The sequence below is a fragment of the Cyrtonyx montezumae genome, unplaced genomic scaffold, assembly GCF_038088225.1.
Source record: "Cyrtonyx montezumae isolate F1298 unplaced genomic scaffold, pur_monq_1.0 scaffold_0, whole genome shotgun sequence".
NCBI classification, from domain to species: domain Eukaryota; kingdom Metazoa; phylum Chordata; class Aves; order Galliformes; family Odontophoridae; genus Cyrtonyx; species Cyrtonyx montezumae.
In genome coordinates, this window is record NW_027071824.1 from 23,946,327 (window position 1) to 23,963,066 (window position 16,740).

Below are 16,740 nucleotides of genomic sequence, written 5' to 3' on the forward strand. Positions count from 1 at the left end.
ACAACTTTTCTGTGAGTACTCTATGTGCCAGGTAATAGCAAGCTGGCTTTCTGTGTGGCTTCCTTGAAATCAAAGATTATAGGTCTCACACTTTTTCTTTTACTACTTCTTTTTTACAAACATCTGGTAAAAATTCTCGAATACTTATAAAGAATTTGTCACACGTCCTGTGTGTGTTTCTTCCTGTAGATATGGCAGTTGCTCTGCAGTTAAGAGTTCTTCAAGCAGCTATTGAATTAATAAGAACTACAGCAAACAGAGATGCCCAGGAGCAGGCAGGTGTGGCCCCATCACTGCCTGCAGCGCATCGTGCCATGTTTCAGAAGCGTAAAGGCATTGCTGGTGAGTAGCAAAAGTCTGTGCTTGTACTCTTGTCTTTGTGTATTTTTAGTGGGAACATCTATGCTGAACTCTAATTTTGATGATAGAACGAGTATTTTTCTCCAGGGAATATTTTGATAATGCAGTTAGAAATAGCTCTTGTAGCAACATCGGTGCAGATGGATATGACTTAAAATACTTGTTTATATGCTGTAATTCTAAGTGACTCCACGTTTGCATTGATATATCTAGCTTCTGATAGTAAAAATAAACGCATGAAAAATGTGACATCCTTTATAATAATTGCACAGCAAAAAAAGGAATAAAATTGCCTTAAAATCTGTCCTACACAGCAATACTTCAGTTGCTCAGTAAATCTCATCTTGACACTAATTTTATGCTGCCATTTCTTTCTGTATTTCTGAATATAAGACGTTTTGAAAGAAGCAAGTGCCCAAATGGCACTCACTCCTTTTATCATTAGTGTATTTTAAGTGTTTGATTTCTTCCAAAGATCTTTGCATCTGATGAAGGCAGCAGCTGAGCGATTAACTTGGTGTGTTTTAGGACACATCTTAATGTTTCTCTACTTGAAGGTTCCAGAAAGTTTTCACCTGCTCAGTCTGATGCTCTGCTGATGAAAATGCGTTCGGTAGCAAGTGAGGAGTTTACCATGATGATGCAACGCAGAATGAGTCAAGAAAATCCCACCCAAGCCACTGAGACTGAGTTTGTACAGAGGTTGCAGAGGCTAACTGTCCTTGCTGTGAACAGACTCATTTATTTAGGTAGGATTTTGTGTTCTTTTGTTTTGACGGTGCCAGTGTAGAGTTTTCTGACAAATGGATACTTGCTTTTGGAGAGCTTGAAAGGAAAGTAATGCTATTGATCCTAGCTTAATGGAGTTAACTATAATCAGTCTCTCAGAAGTTTGTCTTGCTGCATTATATTACTGACAGTTAACTCTGGATATTTGAATAAATTGAGTAAGCTATTGTAGTTCTACATTGTTCTGTCCAAGCTGCCTGAATTATGACCTGAAGTCAGAAAGTAAAAATGCAAAAGGGAAGTTCTACTTTCTCTTTTAAAATGCATCAGTTTGTGTGTTGGCAATGCCTATGTTTGTTAGCAAGACTTGACTTTGGGAGTGAGTTCACATTCCATAGAAGCAAGAAATGTTCAGTGTGGGGATGAAGAATTGAACTACTCCATGATTAGCTGCAAATGTTGAATGAACTGGTTCATGAAGGAATTGAAATAAGGTCTACATATTGATAATTAAAGTAATTTAGTATAGGAAGTATGGTAGTGAAGGCAATGTTTGATTTGATGCTGGCTAGAGGAACTTAGGATTAGCTTGGCTGAGCTGCTACTGATGAATTTGTCTGTTAAATTTTAAGCATCTACTGAAGAGTGCTTTGACATGCTGGGTATAACAGAAACTGCAAGTCAAAGCAGACTTGGAGCATCCCAGCTGGAAGTTCCTGAAGAAGAAATCCAGCAAGAGCTGCCTGGCAGAACAAATCCCTTTCTGAGAGAAATGTTCAAAATGTTAGTGGAAGGAATCAGAGTATCCCCTGTAAGTAACTAATGCCACATTTTCCACATAAAAGCTTATTTCATAAGGTTCACTTCTTAGGAACTTCTTATACCTGAAGCTTTCTATCCATGAATGGTTTTCTTGCTGCCTCTCCATTCAGCTGTGGTATTGTTAAAACCTGTTCAGCTTCCCAATTATTCTTCAGTTATGAAATATAAAATTTATCTGTTATGATTCAATCACAGCATTTAGAAAAACTCAGCTTCTTTAATAAATGTTGAGGTCTGTTGTTGGACCCTGTAAAAGGAGGTTTGCTGTACATCCACAGATGATGCATAAAAAGTTAAAAAATACGTATTTTTATCTGAGCAATTTATCTGTAGTATATTTAACAACTGATGATGTGGGATATCAGGAAGTGGAACCTTTTTTCAGTTGTTGTGAAGTTTTGTTTTCTAGCATAGATGTGTTAACCTGTCAACCTTTCCAAGATGACTGTGTTTCACTTTGGTGATTTGAAATGTTATATCGGGCTAATTAACTTACTGTTCCTTGCATCTGTATTTCTCTGTAGTCATCAAAAATTAGCTCAACCTTATTTTGTTTCTAGCTCTGGGAAATTGAGTTTGTTAGGTCACTTATCTTCCCATCATGTCTTACCTGTAGTGCTTCTCAAAACTGTGCCTCTTTGAGCCCTAGCATCTCAATCAAATGACTGTTTTCTAATCTTTTGACATAGTCCATTATTGTCAAACTAGTGAACAATGCGGATGAGCTATATATCAAAACAAACCCTTTGATTTTTAAACCTCCTGTCGCAATATCCCCTTTTTAATTGTTGCCTAGTCCCTCTGAGTTCTCAGTTTAACAAGGAGCTGCGTTCCTGTCATGAGCATATTAAGGGAAAATTTCATCTTGTCAGAAAAAGCAAACCCTTATTTCATTTTTTTACTAAAATGCTTTCAAACATACAATAAAACAGTAAATTAAATACTTTATTTTGGTAGAGAAGCCTTTTATTGCTTTTGCACTTCGATTATTTTAACTGTGCCTTTTTGCAGTGTAAATAAATCAGTTATAAAAGAAAGCCCTATCCCTCTGTAAGGACTAAAAGATGTCCCTTTAATTTAGGGCACTAGCAGAATGAGCACGCCCAAGCAGCAGTGGAAGAGAATCCTCTTGTCATGTAAGGACACTTTCCGTACACAACTTGGAAGACTTGTTGTGCACATCTTGTCTCCAGCAAGGCCACTGCAAGAAAGAAGGCAGGCTTTGGAGATGATCCGTGAAGTGAACCATCAGGAGACTCTGTGCGACTGTCTTAGCCCAACATTGCAGGTAAGCTTTAGGGCATTAGAGAAGTCTGTAGAACTTGGATTCAAATTTCTGCCTTAAACTGTACAATTAAAACGAGGATGGGGTTGGTGGCTGAAGTTGTTCACTGCAGTTTTAGCCTGCACTGATATCCACAATTACTCTGTTCTCCTGAGGGTAGATAGCTTTGTAATGGGCAAAGATGGGATTCCTTCTGATTGCCTTGACTATGTGTCTTCCGAGTCATATAAAAGCAAAAGGTACTACTAGCTTTAACAGGAGGAACTGGAAGATGTTTGAAGGAGATAAATGAAGGCATTTTGCTTGCCCTGGACTTTCTGCAGACTTTCTGAAACTTGTTAGAACTGATGGCCACAATATCTTGAGTAAGTCAGTCATCAGTTGAAGCAGTGCTCTATTTTTCCTTATTTAGTCTTAATTCTCTAAGTGAAATTGTGTGTTCTGTGTTCTTAAAACTCAAACACCCGAATGGCTTCTCTTTCTGAGATCGAAAAGAAAGGGAAAAAAACCCACACTTCTTTCTCTTATCATAATCCATGTCAGTTTGTGTACTGCAGGCTTGTGAGCAGGCATTTCTTAGTCATGACCTGTTACTGAATAGGAACGTTGTCATTTGAGATCTTCTGCGTGAATTAAATAATATCAATACATGATACACTAAGGAGAGAAAGTACTTATTGGACGAACTTATTGCACTTAAACATTTCTGATCACCTGTACAGTAGGGAAAGAGCTGATATGCTAGCAGCAACTTCTCTGGGAGCATCATGTGAGAGCATTTAGTGCCTGTGTCTGCTTAACTTCATTATTTGTTAGCTCTAATTTGTTAATCCAGCGAGGTAAGATTAGGAGCTTCTGATACGTACTTGAAGTATAACCAGTGTACCTGGAGGATCAAAGCATTTCCAAAAGAATATTGATTTTCCCATAAGCCATTTAAAAAGTCCCAAGTTGCTGGGAGAAGCTCAAAAATGCAGAGGACCCCATTCAGCATGTTCTTTCTAGTTCTCTAAGTTTGTCTTTGGACATCAAAGCAGCCATTTTCTGTAAGTCACTGAAAAAGTAGAAGTCCTGGCTGGTTGGGATAGGGAAAATAAGGTTGGAAGAATCAAGTTCAGTGCTGTATGTATTTTAGAACTGAGAATGACCATACCTCTTCCTGCCTTTCTTCTTTTTGTTTTCTAGCATGGACCTAAATTAGTACTATATCTGTATGAGTTAATGTGCAATCACACTGATGAAATGACCAAAGAGGAACAAACAGCAGCAGGAGACTTTGCGAATACATTAAAATGTTGTGGCTATAAATGTATTCCACTGAGCCCAAGTCCAAAGCCGGATGTAATAAAAGCTTTGAAAGAGGTTTGTGAATGAAGAACCTTCTGAAGTAAAGTAGATTTGCTTAAAACAACTGCTTATTGTATGGGAAAGGATCTCTAATGAAGAGACTTTGGTTTGCTTTGAGCATGGCTTATTTTTTTGTTGGGATTCTCCTTGAGTTCTGAATATTTCTTAAGCATGCTCAGCACTTGGCAGCAATCTCATGTGTTACTGCTTCTTGGTTAAGTACATTACTTACAGCAAAGAGTGAGCTTGCAGTAAGCTACTAGTATCTAATGGTCTGGAAAAAGTGGATTTTTATGGCTCTTAGCAAAAAAAAAATTACATCTAATTGTATTACAATGACAGTAATTGAAATGAAGATGTTCTTTTAAATGCTGGTAAGGTCAACAGTTTCGAAAGTCTTCCCTTTAAACTGGAACATCCTTTAGCCTCTGCTTAATAGTTTCTGAGACGGGAGGAAATAACAAAATTTCTGTTCAGGATCAGAAGAAGTATGAGATGGAAGAAGGTGTGAACAAAGCTGCCTGGGAGAAAACGATGGCAAATAATCGACAGAAGTAAGTGCTTTCTTAAAAGAACTGCTCAAACTCCCTCTGAGTGCAGCGTGCTTAGCACGTTCCATCACACTTACCCATGTGATTATTAGAGATGTGTGGGATTTTTGAACTTAACAACGCTATTTGCATTTTGTAAGAGCTTTTGCTTCCCTTTTTTGTGTGACTTGACTCTTTAAAGCATGGCTCTTTTTTCCTCAGTCTCTTCCAACGTCTGGATACGAAATCTAAAGATATTTCCAAAATAGCTGGAGACATCACACAGGCTGTATCGCTTTCACAAGGAATGGAAAGGAAGAAAGTTATCCAGCACATCAGGGGGATGTATAAGGCAGAGCTGAGTGCCAGCAGACATTGGCAGGAGCTTGTTCAGCAGCTCACACATGATCGGTAAGCGGAGAGGGGAGAGACACTTAATGCCTGATGTGTGCTTCCTCCTACTTAGATGACTGAAATGTAGATTTCATAAAATTAGAGTGACTTACATACGTTAATCATCTGATGGTGATATGAAATACTTCTGATTTATTCTTTTTTTTTAAAGCAGTAAGCCAAGTAGTATTTCTGCTACTAAGATACTTGTGGGTTTTTTTGTCAGATAACATTTTGCTGTGCTTAATCACATGAAGAACTTGAAGTTTTAGTATCTAGCATTATAGTGATAGAATAACAAAGTACTTTCTGTTAGTATCATTCATACTAGCATCCAGCTACTGTGTTTGCTAATCTGCTTATGGCAAGATGTTGAGCTCTGACATGAAACTAAACAATGATACTTTTGCCACTGCTGAACTAATGTTTGCAATAGCTGAGTTTCCAAAATACTTGAATGCGTTGTATTGCTGTCTTCATCAGAGTTAGTAACTCTGAGAGCTCTCTTCCTGCAGTAGTTGTTCATATGCAGCAATTCAGTGGGGTAGCTCATGAGAATAAACAACATAATTGCCTTTTAAAAGCTGCCCAGTGCTGTACTACTACATCTCTCCCACTTAAACAAAACCTGAGTGAATCACACTATAACCAACTTTTGATTTATTTTTATTTTTTCAGAGCGCTCTGGTATGACCCAGTGTATTACCCAACTTCTTGGCAGCTGGATCCAACAGAGGGCCCAAACAGAGAGAGGCGGCGCTTGCAGAGGTGCTACTTAACTATCCCAAATAAGTACCTTCTTCCAGACAGGCAGAAGCAGGAAGGTAATTATAATATATTGTAAGAGTGGATCTCAATAACAATGAATACTAGTGCTTTATTGCGTTTTCTCTTCTTAATAGGAATAATAAAGCCTCCCTTATCTTACCTATTTGAAGATAAAACACATTCTTCTCACTCTTCAACTGTAAAGGACAAAGCTGCAAGTGAACACATAAGGTAACTTTTTAAGATCTGCCTTCCTTTTCTGCCTTCTCTTGTGCCAACAAAACTCTTCCTCACTGTTTGTGCGAGCATTAAGAAAATTGAGTGAAGTAAGAGACATAGTCAGAATGTAGTAGGTTTTCCTGCTATACTTGCCAAGTATCAGAACTACCATATGTGTGTACACTTTCTTATTTCTAAAAGTTTGTCTCTATGAGTTCAGAAATCTGTGAGAGCAAATACCATGTGTTGTGATGTGAGTTTGTGTCTTCCGTGGAACAAGAGTCTGATGGGATTTTATTTCTTACTTCTATATCCAGTACAGGTAGTACAGCTATGTCTGGTACGTCAGTAAATTCTTTCGTCCTCCCCACTTTTAGGATTGTTATGGAACTATGTAGTTAATAAGCATTAAGTTAATGTACTGTGTATTACACACACTAATTCTGCCTAAAATGACTGAAGAGAACATATGATACGATAAATTAAATACAGATGTGCTTGTATGTACGCCCAGAACACTGCTTTCGAATTTCTTTCACTCCTTGGGATTAGAACCTTTACAGTTGTGGTGTCGAGAACTCTTTTTCAACAGTAGCCTTTAAGCTGTTACTTGTAAGAACATGCTGGAAGTAAGCATCACTAACTTTTGAATTATTTCAGAGTTAATCGAAGATGTATCAGTGTAGCACCTTCTAGAGAGACTGCTGGTGAACTGCTGCTAGGTAAATACCATCTTCAGTTCTCATCAGTATTCTTTCCTGTCTACGATTCTGCAGTATGTCTAAAGTTGGCTGTTTTTTCTGAAGATATCACTGTTGTGAATATGTTATGAAGAATAGCATATGATAAAATAGTTCCTTGACTTCTCATGGATAATGTACCCTATAGATCAGCTGTGGTATTTGCTTGAATACTGTTTGGGCTGTAGTTATTTTTGAAGTTGCACCACGCTTCCCAAAGGTTATGGAATATTCTGTTTATCAGCTACTGCTTCTTCAGATACTATTCTTAGTTTCCTTAACACCTAAACATTGAATGTTTATATTAAGGCACAGTGTACCAACAGTAGTTTCATGTACATTTTGGCAACTACTTTTTCCTGCAGGGAAGTGTGGCATGTATTTCGTTGAGGACAATGCGTCGGACACGATTGAAAATTCTGTAAGTGTTGGATCACGTTGTCCAGTCTTTATTTTTCTGAATTGTGTCATGAATGGCTTTTGTCTGCTGTCACTGATGTTACCTGAAGTGCTGGAGTTAGATCTAAAGTCAAGGTGCATGAAAGTGATTTGTTTGGGTTCCTGTTGCAGCTATCTGTGGAATCAGAAATCCCATCTTCAAGGCTGGGAAGGAAGCCAGGTGGGGGTGATGTTGGGAGCTTTTATTTCCTTCTGTCTGTTACTCTGAGTTCATTAGCAGAACTGCATTGAGCTTGCACTGGCCTGCACCTGAAAAATAACTTGCTAGAAGCAAATTCTGTACTAGGGAGTACAGAAATCCATAGATATGAGTTGTGTACTTCACAGCACCTCTGCTACTTGAATTTTTCCTTATATAGAGTGTTCTAAATCACCCCCCCCTCCCCATCCTATACAAGAAAATACTTTTTTTTTATTCAGGAAATTGGAATTGACTCAATCCTTCTGATGGAAATTATTGAGCTCTGAGTTATACTGTTGAAAGTCCTAAAGTGCTCACACAGAGCTCCTCTGTGCATCCAATGTCACACAGCCCCTGTGGCTTGAGATGCTACTGGCTATTTTGCTCTTTTGTCCTTTGCAGAACCAGCAGAATTAGAATTTATGGCCAAGCCTCACTTGTTCTCATTGTCCAGTATTTCAGATTAAGTGCCAGTGAAAGCTTTCTTGTGCTGTAGCATTGGGTAGGGTACTGAAGGGACTGAGAAATATGCATGATGTTCTGCCTACTGCCTTAGGGAAAAAGGAATATGGGAAATCTCTGTGAATGGAGTCACTGTGCCTTAAAGCATCACAGCAAAATTGGCTGTTTCACTTAAGATGTGCTATATGGTTATAAATTACTCCAACTAAAATTGTTTCCTGTTTGGAAAACCTGCTATTTTAGGGTAACTTTTTCAATTGCATCTTCCTTAGAGTTTTCATGGAGAGACTGAACCAGCATCATTTTCTTGGACCTATGAGGAAATTAAAGAAGTCCATAAGCGTTGGTGGCAGCTAAGAGACAATGCTGTGGAAATATTTCTGACAAATGGCAGAACTCTGCTCTTGGCTTTTGATAATACGAAGGTAACGTGGCACTAATGTGTAATATATCACAGCACTTTGCTGTATCTTTGTAACGCACATTAATGTGTTAGTTTTTAAGGTGAGCTGTTGCATGGACTAGTAATAAATTCTGCTTAATATCTGCAAAAAAGCCTTTGCTCAGCTGGGCTTCTAGATAGACAGTGTGACAAAATCATGGTGTAAAACACATCTCTGTACTGAGACACGAAAGAATGTTAGTCATACTGGGCATCCATCCGTTACAGCATACCTCTGGAAATCTGTGAGATAAATTTACCAAGCCTTTTTATTGTGAAGCTCTTTAAATTACATGATTAAATCTCTGGTATTTTCTTTTAGGTCCGTAATGACGTTTACCATAACATCTTAACTAACAATTTGCCCAACCTCTTGGAGTATGGAAACATTACTGCTTTGACCCACCTGTGGTGCACGGGACAGATTACTAACTTTGAATACCTGACTCATTTAAACAAACATGCGGGCCGTTCCTTCAATGACCTCATGCAGTATCCAGTCTTCCCCTTTATACTTTCTGACTACATCAATGAGACGCTGGACCTAAACGACCCATCTGTATATAGGTAATATGAGATGTTTGGAACTGCTTGCTCCCAAACACTTCAACTAATTATTCAGTATAGCTGTTTAATTTTACTGCACTAAATTGCACATACGTGAGCACAGCTGTTCAGAAATAAGGCCTATAATAACTTGAGCTTTTTACAATAGGTAGCTGTTTCACCTAAGGTATTTTAATGAAATGTCTGGCATTATGGGTGTGTATATTTGTAGCTTGTTAGAGGCTGTGCTTATCTACTGTCATAATGTGATATTGACAGTCTGGTATTTAAATAAAGCCTTTGTTTAAGCTTGTGACTAAAGACTTCTCTGCACTTAGAAAAAATAAATAAATCTAAAAATGTGGCCGGTTACCAAATCATATTGTCTTAACTTAATGTCAGTTCTCCCACCACAATGAGATTCTGTTAAGCTGATTTTAATGCTGCACAAAATATTTACTTTTAAATGATGCTTTTGATTTGACAGAGGCACTTTGAGTCCATTTGCTTGTCTGTCATTATGCCTGTGGATCTGAATTGGCTTTTAGTATTACCTGAAAGTGGCCATTGTATTTTCTGAGTTCTTTAAGAAGCCATTAAGTTTTGCTTGTCCTTCTTGTGATATTGAAGGCCTTATTCTTAAAGCATTATTGAATGATGTGGATCAAGATCTGTATAAAAATGAGAAGATGTTGGTCCTACTTCTGTTACAGAAATCTGATCAAACCAATAGCTGTGCAGTCTAAAGAAAAAGAGGATCGGTATGTGGATACATACAAGGTAATTCAGATAACTTTGTTCTATGTTGTTCTTGTGTACAAGTTTTATATTGAAGATTTTTTTTAATGTGTCAAGGGTGGGGGAGTGGAGGATGGTGGTGATGGGACACAGATCTGATATTTTGTTGATGGAATTCTCATTTCCAGTATGTCATTTTCTTGGGATTCTTTTATGATGCTTGGAATCTGAGATTATTCCTGTCATTGAAACCATAAATCAGTTTCATCTTTTTGTGTGATACGGGAGGTTGAATCAGCATGCTTTTACATCTGAACATGTGCTTAAAGATCCCTATAATATGTCAATAGAACAGCAATAGATTATGATTTCAATGAAACTCTTGACTAATTTTTTGGCTAACTGAAAAGTTGTTTTCCCTCAAGTGCTCTGTTTTAATATGCACTGCTATAACTGTTGTGCTCTTGGTTTTTTGCACTTTAGAGTATTTTTAGAGGCTTTAGAAAATAACATTGAAGCTGGGAAGTATTTGCAGCTGGACCTTCCAACTCATCTGTGCTGTCATCTTCTAAATGTATTATTTAGTTTGTGTTATTCCTAAAAGTCTTAAGCATGTGTTTATTTTTATTATTAGAGTGCAGGGAATAGGATTGTCCTTTACTTTTCTAGTTCTAGCATGGCATTTTCATGGCTTCTATAAAGCACCAGTCTGCCTGGTTTGTTTGGTACAAGTCAATAGTCCATTTAAATTCCCAAAAATATTGTAAAGGATGTGTTTCTCTTGTGAAAGATGACTTATTTTGAACAGACTTTCAGAACAATTGCTGGGATGCTATTTGAAGGGTAGGTGATAAAACTGACTAGTTACTTCAGAGAAGCTGTACACTGTAGCAGGTGGTATTCTTCTGTGAACAAGAAAAGTGATGGTCTTGGACATACCTGGTGTTTCTGAGGAGCTCAAGTATTGAAACGCTGTGTATGTGATCTCAGCAGTTATGCTTGATAATAAAGGCAAGTTGTCTGTGTTGAAGTTCTAAGTTTGTGATGTTTTCCTTCTGCTTTCCTAGTATTTGGAAGAAGAGTATCGTAAAGGAGCACGGGAGGATGATCCAATGCCCCCTGTACAACCATACCACTATGGATCTCATTATTCTAACAGTGGAACTGTGCTTCATTTCCTAGTTCGGCTGCCACCTTTCACTAAAATGTTTTTAGCCTATCAAGGTAAGATTGCCTGTTGTAGCTTTTGCTTAGCTTTCACATTTGGGTTTTGTCCTGACAACCCAAAGTAACTGCGTGTTACTTTGCTTAGCGGGGTTTATCAATTCCAGATACCCGAGTTCGGTAAAATTAAATCTGGTATCTTATGCAATAAATAGACTCGTGAAATTATCAGTCCAGACCCCAGAATTGTACATCTTTCTTGTTTCTACCTTATTACCTGTTCAGAATAAAAAGCTGGGCTATATTTAACTTCTGGTCCTTGTTTAACACATAACAATTGAGATAGCTGAGAACATTTAGAATTGTTCTAACACAGAGCAGTTACTTTTTTGAAGCTGCAGATGTGCAACTGATTTTTGTCACAAATGCAACAAATTGTGTTCTGTTCTTCTACAGATCAAAGTTTTGACATTCCAGACAGAACTTTTCACTCTACCAACACAACCTGGCGCCTCTCTTCGTATGAGTCGATGACTGATGTTAAGGAGCTAATCCCAGAATTTTTCTACCTTCCAGACTTTCTAGTTAACAGAGAAGGTACACTAAGAGGACACCTAAATTGCATACTTGAAACAGCCATGGGGTTGGGACTGGTTTAAAAGTGAGAAGATGCTGTGAAACAGATGTGTGGGATAAATCTGGCATGAATATATGGAATATGCTACCGAAGCTATGTGAGACTTAAGGAAAAGCTCAAATTCTGAGCTGCAAGGGAGCGTTTCCTATTTATCTGATTCTCCAATTGTGTGTGTGAAGGGATTTGCTAATGGTACTGCTTAGCTCGTTAGCAACAATGCTTAATGTTTAGTTTTCATAAAACACTTTAAAGATATAAACTAAAATATTGGAACATTTACTTCCCTGCTTCTAGGTTTTGATTTTGGAGTACGGCAAAATGGTGACAGAGTCAACCATGTCAATCTTCCACCTTGGGCTCGTAACGATCCTCGTCTGTTCATTTTGATCCATCGTCAGGCTTTGGAGTCTGACCATGTTTCCCAGACAATTTGTCACTGGATAGACTTAGTGTTTGGCTATAAACAAAAAGGCAAGGCCTCTGTTCAGGCTATTAATGTCTTTCATCCTGCAGTAAGTATTTCTGTCAAGCTTTGTGTTTGTTCGTTGTAATTAGACTGAACCTTCCCCCCCATTAAGTTACTGACTTGCCTGGAGAACAACCAGCACAGAGGAAGCTCCTTTGCTCATGAGGTGCTGAGGAATAAGAAAATGCTTTAGGAATTTTGGTGCAGAACTGATAAGATCCCATCATCTGTGAATTTGTTTTCTTTGTCTAGAGATAAGTATAGGTGATAATCCATTATGGAGCTGACACTTTCTGGTTAGTTATTTGCAGTGGTGTACAAGCTTGGTGTTTGTACCTGCTTCCTTGTCATTCAAGGTAAGCCTTCAGTTTAGGCAAACTCTGCTGCAGGTTTTGGTAAGATGAAAATAGCTTAAGTTTGTCCTGTGCTCAGTGTTTATATTCTTCCACTTATATGAATATTGTTTTTGCCTCCAGTAAGCATTTTCTTTTGCAGTGAATTTAATTTTGAATAAGTCAAGTAAGTCTTCATTAATGTAAAGGCTTCCAGAGTGTCATTACGGACTTCCTATAACACGGAAATCTCAGTTAATCTCTTTTAATTTAAGCTTCTATCCTTACTATTGCAAGGCTTGCTCAGCCTAGCAACTTCTTTTAAATTACAAGTGGATGCGCTTCTGCTGTTTAGCATGTATTCCATAGTTGTCAGAGTAGCTAATAGCAGCCATGTTTGGCATGTGGCTTTTCTCATTTCATGCAGCCATCCAAATGCCCTCCTTACCTTTTCTTTTTGGACATAAGTACTGATTAGTTATTACTTGAAACTTAGTATTTTAAACTTGTGTGAATGCATTCATTTTTCTTCAAAGTGAAAGCATTTGTCAGTGTGACTGATGAGAAGAGTGTGGCACGTGGTTGGAGGCACAGTCAATTTTGAAGGAAGAAAAGTAGAATTCCACCTTGCTGAAATACAGAACTTCTTCCTCCCTGTTTTTTGATGTTGCTTATTATCAGCAACCCTTCTGTTTTGGGCAGATTAGTAAAGGTGTATTAGAAAACCTTTGACTGAAATTAATAACAGAATACATGTAAGATTACTTCAGACCTTAGGGCAGAAGTTACTTCAATAAGAAGTGGTGAAAATGATAATGTTCTCAGTGACTCCTTTCTCAACACGAGTGTTGTGGGGTGGCTTTTGTCTTTGCCAAAGAGCTGATGGGTACAACTCTAAATTGTATGTGTATGTTTAGAAATCTTTCCCAAAGATAAATCGGACAAGCTCATTCTTGCCCTTCCCTGCTTTTTTTTCCCCTCTGTAGACTTATTTTGGGATGGATGTTTCTGCTGTTGAGGATCCTGTTCAGAGAAGAGCCCTTGAAACAATGATAAAGACGTACGGGCAGACACCTCGCCAGCTGTTCCATACTGCACATGTTAGCAGGCCCGGATCCAGGCTCATCATGGAAGGGGAGCTTCCTGCTGCCATGGGATTACTGGTGCAGTTTGCTTTCAGAGATACCAGAGAGCACAACAAAGAAATTATATACCCAGTACGTCATTTTGATTTGTGAAATGGCTCAGTTAACTTTCATATGCAATAGTTATTGTACCTCTAATATTTACAGTTGAATAATGGAGGATTTTCAGTCTGTGAGGGAAGAATACTGGCATTGTCTACTTCCACTTGTAAACCTAGAGTAGGCAAATGCATATGGCACTTCTCTCTCTCTTCCTTCTTCATTGCCTGTAGCACAGGTCAGCAGTCCTCACTTTAGAGATTTGCCAGTTGAGAAACTGAATCCTTGCATTTACAAGTGCTTGCATTTAAAGAGATTGGAGTATTATACTGCATCAGCTTGCCATCTCAACTTAAACTTAAACTTAAAGCTAATAGTTTAGCTGATGATACTACAATGCTTCATACCTATCTTTGCTTACTTCTAGAGTACCTCAGTAGTCCTTTTATGTGGTTATTCACGAGAATGGGATATGAATGATTTTTCCTCTTCTCTAATGAAGTGATAAGTTTCTGCCATCTTTTAATCTGCACCTCTTTTGTGTTTTAGAGTCCGTTGCCATGGATAAAAGGCTTGAAGTGGGGAGAATATGTTGGTTCTCCAAGTGCCCCAGATCCTGTTGTCTGCTTTAGCCAGCCACACGGGGAAAGATTTGGCTCTCTACAGGCTTTACCAACTAAAGCTATATGTGGTTTGTCCCACAAGTTTTGCCTTTTGATGATATATAGCAAGGAGCAAGGTATGAATGTGATTATTCTCTACATGTACTACCCCATGCAAAAGAGAGCCATAAGACTTCTAAATCTAATGCTACTACAGTTCTCCAGTAGACTTTCCACATTTATTTTGCTAAAGATTGATCTGTAAATCCAAGGACAGCTTCCATGACTGTGATATCTTTTCCAGCTGTTAGATTTGGCTTGTGATTTTCTGAAGTATCTATAGGTGTCCAGTAATTAAGTTGGTGTCTTTCATTAAAGCCTTATGCTTCAATCACTTTAACTTTCTAGCTTGCTAGTTTGTTAGAGCTATGGGAAAAAGTAGAGATGAAGGAGCTGCTCTCAGACAAATTTGGAAGGATTCTTACTGGTAATATACAAGCAGGTTCTCATTCTCCCCCTCCTTTGTAATGTGTATAAGTGGAAGTTTTATAAATAAATGAGCCGTTGAAAGCCGCAAATTTAGTCATTAGAAAAAAAATAGTTTTCTCCTTTACATGTTCTGAGCAATCATTTCCGTTTCTGGGAAGCACAGTCACCTCTTCCCTTTCTCTCCATTCCCAATAAATGCAGTGCTTCATGAAAAACCTTTATCCAGGTTGCAAACTGTTTTTGGAGAATACTGAATGTTTACACAGCGCCTGAAAACTGCTTAAAGCATCTTGTTTGGGAACGTTGCTTTCTATTTTCTAGTTGGTAATAAAACCATGGGTATTAAGTTTTTATCGACTATCAGAGTGGTGAACCCTTTGATTTCATACCTGACACAGAACCTTCCGTGCCTTCCTTCAGGTGTGCGAAGCATGCACAGCACTGATATCCAGTGGTCGGCGATCCTAAGCTGGGGATACGCTGATAACATCTTACGACTGAAAAGCAAGCAGAGTGAACCTCCAGTGAATTTCATACAGAGTTCACAGTTCCATCAGGTAAAAATCACTCTTTTGGTCTTTAACCTAATATTCCTTGTTTAATCGTGTGGTGCTCTGATGTGGCAGTAATTACACTGGATTCCATTTTTTGCAAAGCCTATAGTAAATAACAAATATTATTCTGGTGGAATGAGCATTTGGGTATAATTTCATGCAGTTGTCCGTTATTTTAGTTCTAACCTGTTAGATTCTTCTTTGGAATCTGACCCCTCACTGTTCCAGCATATCTTGCTAGTATCATGCTAGAAGCAGAACTCTGCTGTAGATTGGTTTCTCTGGAAAGATGATGACTTAACTCTGTTAGCAGACTCTTCGTAGTCTCTACGCTTCAGTGGTGTTTGAGGTTTTACTGACAAGATTCTGACTAACGTGGCAGTAGACTGGAAGTCAGAAGTTCACTGCTCTTTGGTTGTGACCATTGAGCTATGCAGGATTTCCCTCTTTATTTTGTTACTGAAGTAATGGTATATATGGATCCTATTGTAGATCACCTTTAACTCCTTATTAACTCCTTAATTTCTTTTTTAGCATAAGTATTTTAGATGGCTTTTCTTAGGAGAACCAGTAAAAGTCAGTGTGCCTGTGTTCTGTGGTATAATGACAATAGCAGTTAGCAGCTGTTTTTATTTTTCACTTTGTCTTTCCAAGGTAACAAGTTGTGCTTGGGTCCCAGACAGCTGCCAGCTTTTCACAGGTAGCAAATCTGGTGTCATCACAGCATACATGAACAGATTCACTAGCAGTACGGTAAGTTCTGCTGCACGGAACTCATATTTAAGGATCATCTTTGACATTAAATAGATTTATCTCAGCATATTTGTGTTGTTCTTATGCTTTTTTGTTCACATATCGCTGCTAGCTGTTAGCTGGCTCTCATCATCTGGATGATAACTGATTTACACAGAGCTCTGAATTCAGGCTGTCTGGCATGGTAAAGCTCCCTAAATGAGAGAGTACTTTTTTGCCATGAAAAAGACAAAGCCTTAAATGAAATCGGGGTGCTTTTTCCCCAAAACAGAGAACATTTCAAATGTAGCAGACAGAGTCTCAATGAACTGAGACACTATATTTACTAACTACTAAGCCTCCTCATTTTGTCATATTCCCAAAGAGGGGAAAATAGTGTGGAAGGAAGTTAGAAATGTGATAATGTACTTAATGTATTAGTTGCAGGTGCTGAGTTGATGCTAGTGGAAATCTTAATGCAATGTAGCAATAAGCATGGTATGAAAACAGAAGTAAAACCGGTGTCGTCTTCTGATTCAGACCAAGTTTTGGAGCTCAT

General features: G+C 38.2%; 1 protein-coding gene across 1 annotated transcript in view; it reads left to right on the forward strand.

The window, feature by feature from the left end:
* Nucleotides 1–16,740, forward strand: part of LYST (lysosomal trafficking regulator) — a 75,496-nt gene that overhangs the window by 53,669 nt on the left and 5,087 nt on the right. Inside the window, exons 28-48 of the mRNA XM_065730102.1 lie at nucleotides 190–342; nucleotides 918–1,109; nucleotides 1,722–1,900; nucleotides 2,993–3,199; nucleotides 4,382–4,558; nucleotides 5,021–5,097; nucleotides 5,296–5,484; nucleotides 6,145–6,290; nucleotides 6,369–6,465; nucleotides 7,114–7,175; nucleotides 7,559–7,614; nucleotides 8,568–8,720; nucleotides 9,060–9,304; nucleotides 9,997–10,063; nucleotides 11,089–11,245; nucleotides 11,642–11,782; nucleotides 12,117–12,334; nucleotides 13,607–13,837; nucleotides 14,354–14,543; nucleotides 15,316–15,452; nucleotides 16,104–16,202. Of these exons, the coding sequence (XP_065586174.1) occupies nucleotides 190–342; nucleotides 918–1,109; nucleotides 1,722–1,900; nucleotides 2,993–3,199; nucleotides 4,382–4,558; nucleotides 5,021–5,097; nucleotides 5,296–5,484; nucleotides 6,145–6,290; nucleotides 6,369–6,465; nucleotides 7,114–7,175; nucleotides 7,559–7,614; nucleotides 8,568–8,720; nucleotides 9,060–9,304; nucleotides 9,997–10,063; nucleotides 11,089–11,245; nucleotides 11,642–11,782; nucleotides 12,117–12,334; nucleotides 13,607–13,837; nucleotides 14,354–14,543; nucleotides 15,316–15,452; nucleotides 16,104–16,202 (3,173 nt within the window). The remainder of the gene's footprint in view (nucleotides 1–189; nucleotides 343–917; nucleotides 1,110–1,721; nucleotides 1,901–2,992; nucleotides 3,200–4,381; nucleotides 4,559–5,020; nucleotides 5,098–5,295; nucleotides 5,485–6,144; nucleotides 6,291–6,368; nucleotides 6,466–7,113; nucleotides 7,176–7,558; nucleotides 7,615–8,567; nucleotides 8,721–9,059; nucleotides 9,305–9,996; nucleotides 10,064–11,088; nucleotides 11,246–11,641; nucleotides 11,783–12,116; nucleotides 12,335–13,606; nucleotides 13,838–14,353; nucleotides 14,544–15,315; nucleotides 15,453–16,103; nucleotides 16,203–16,740) is intronic.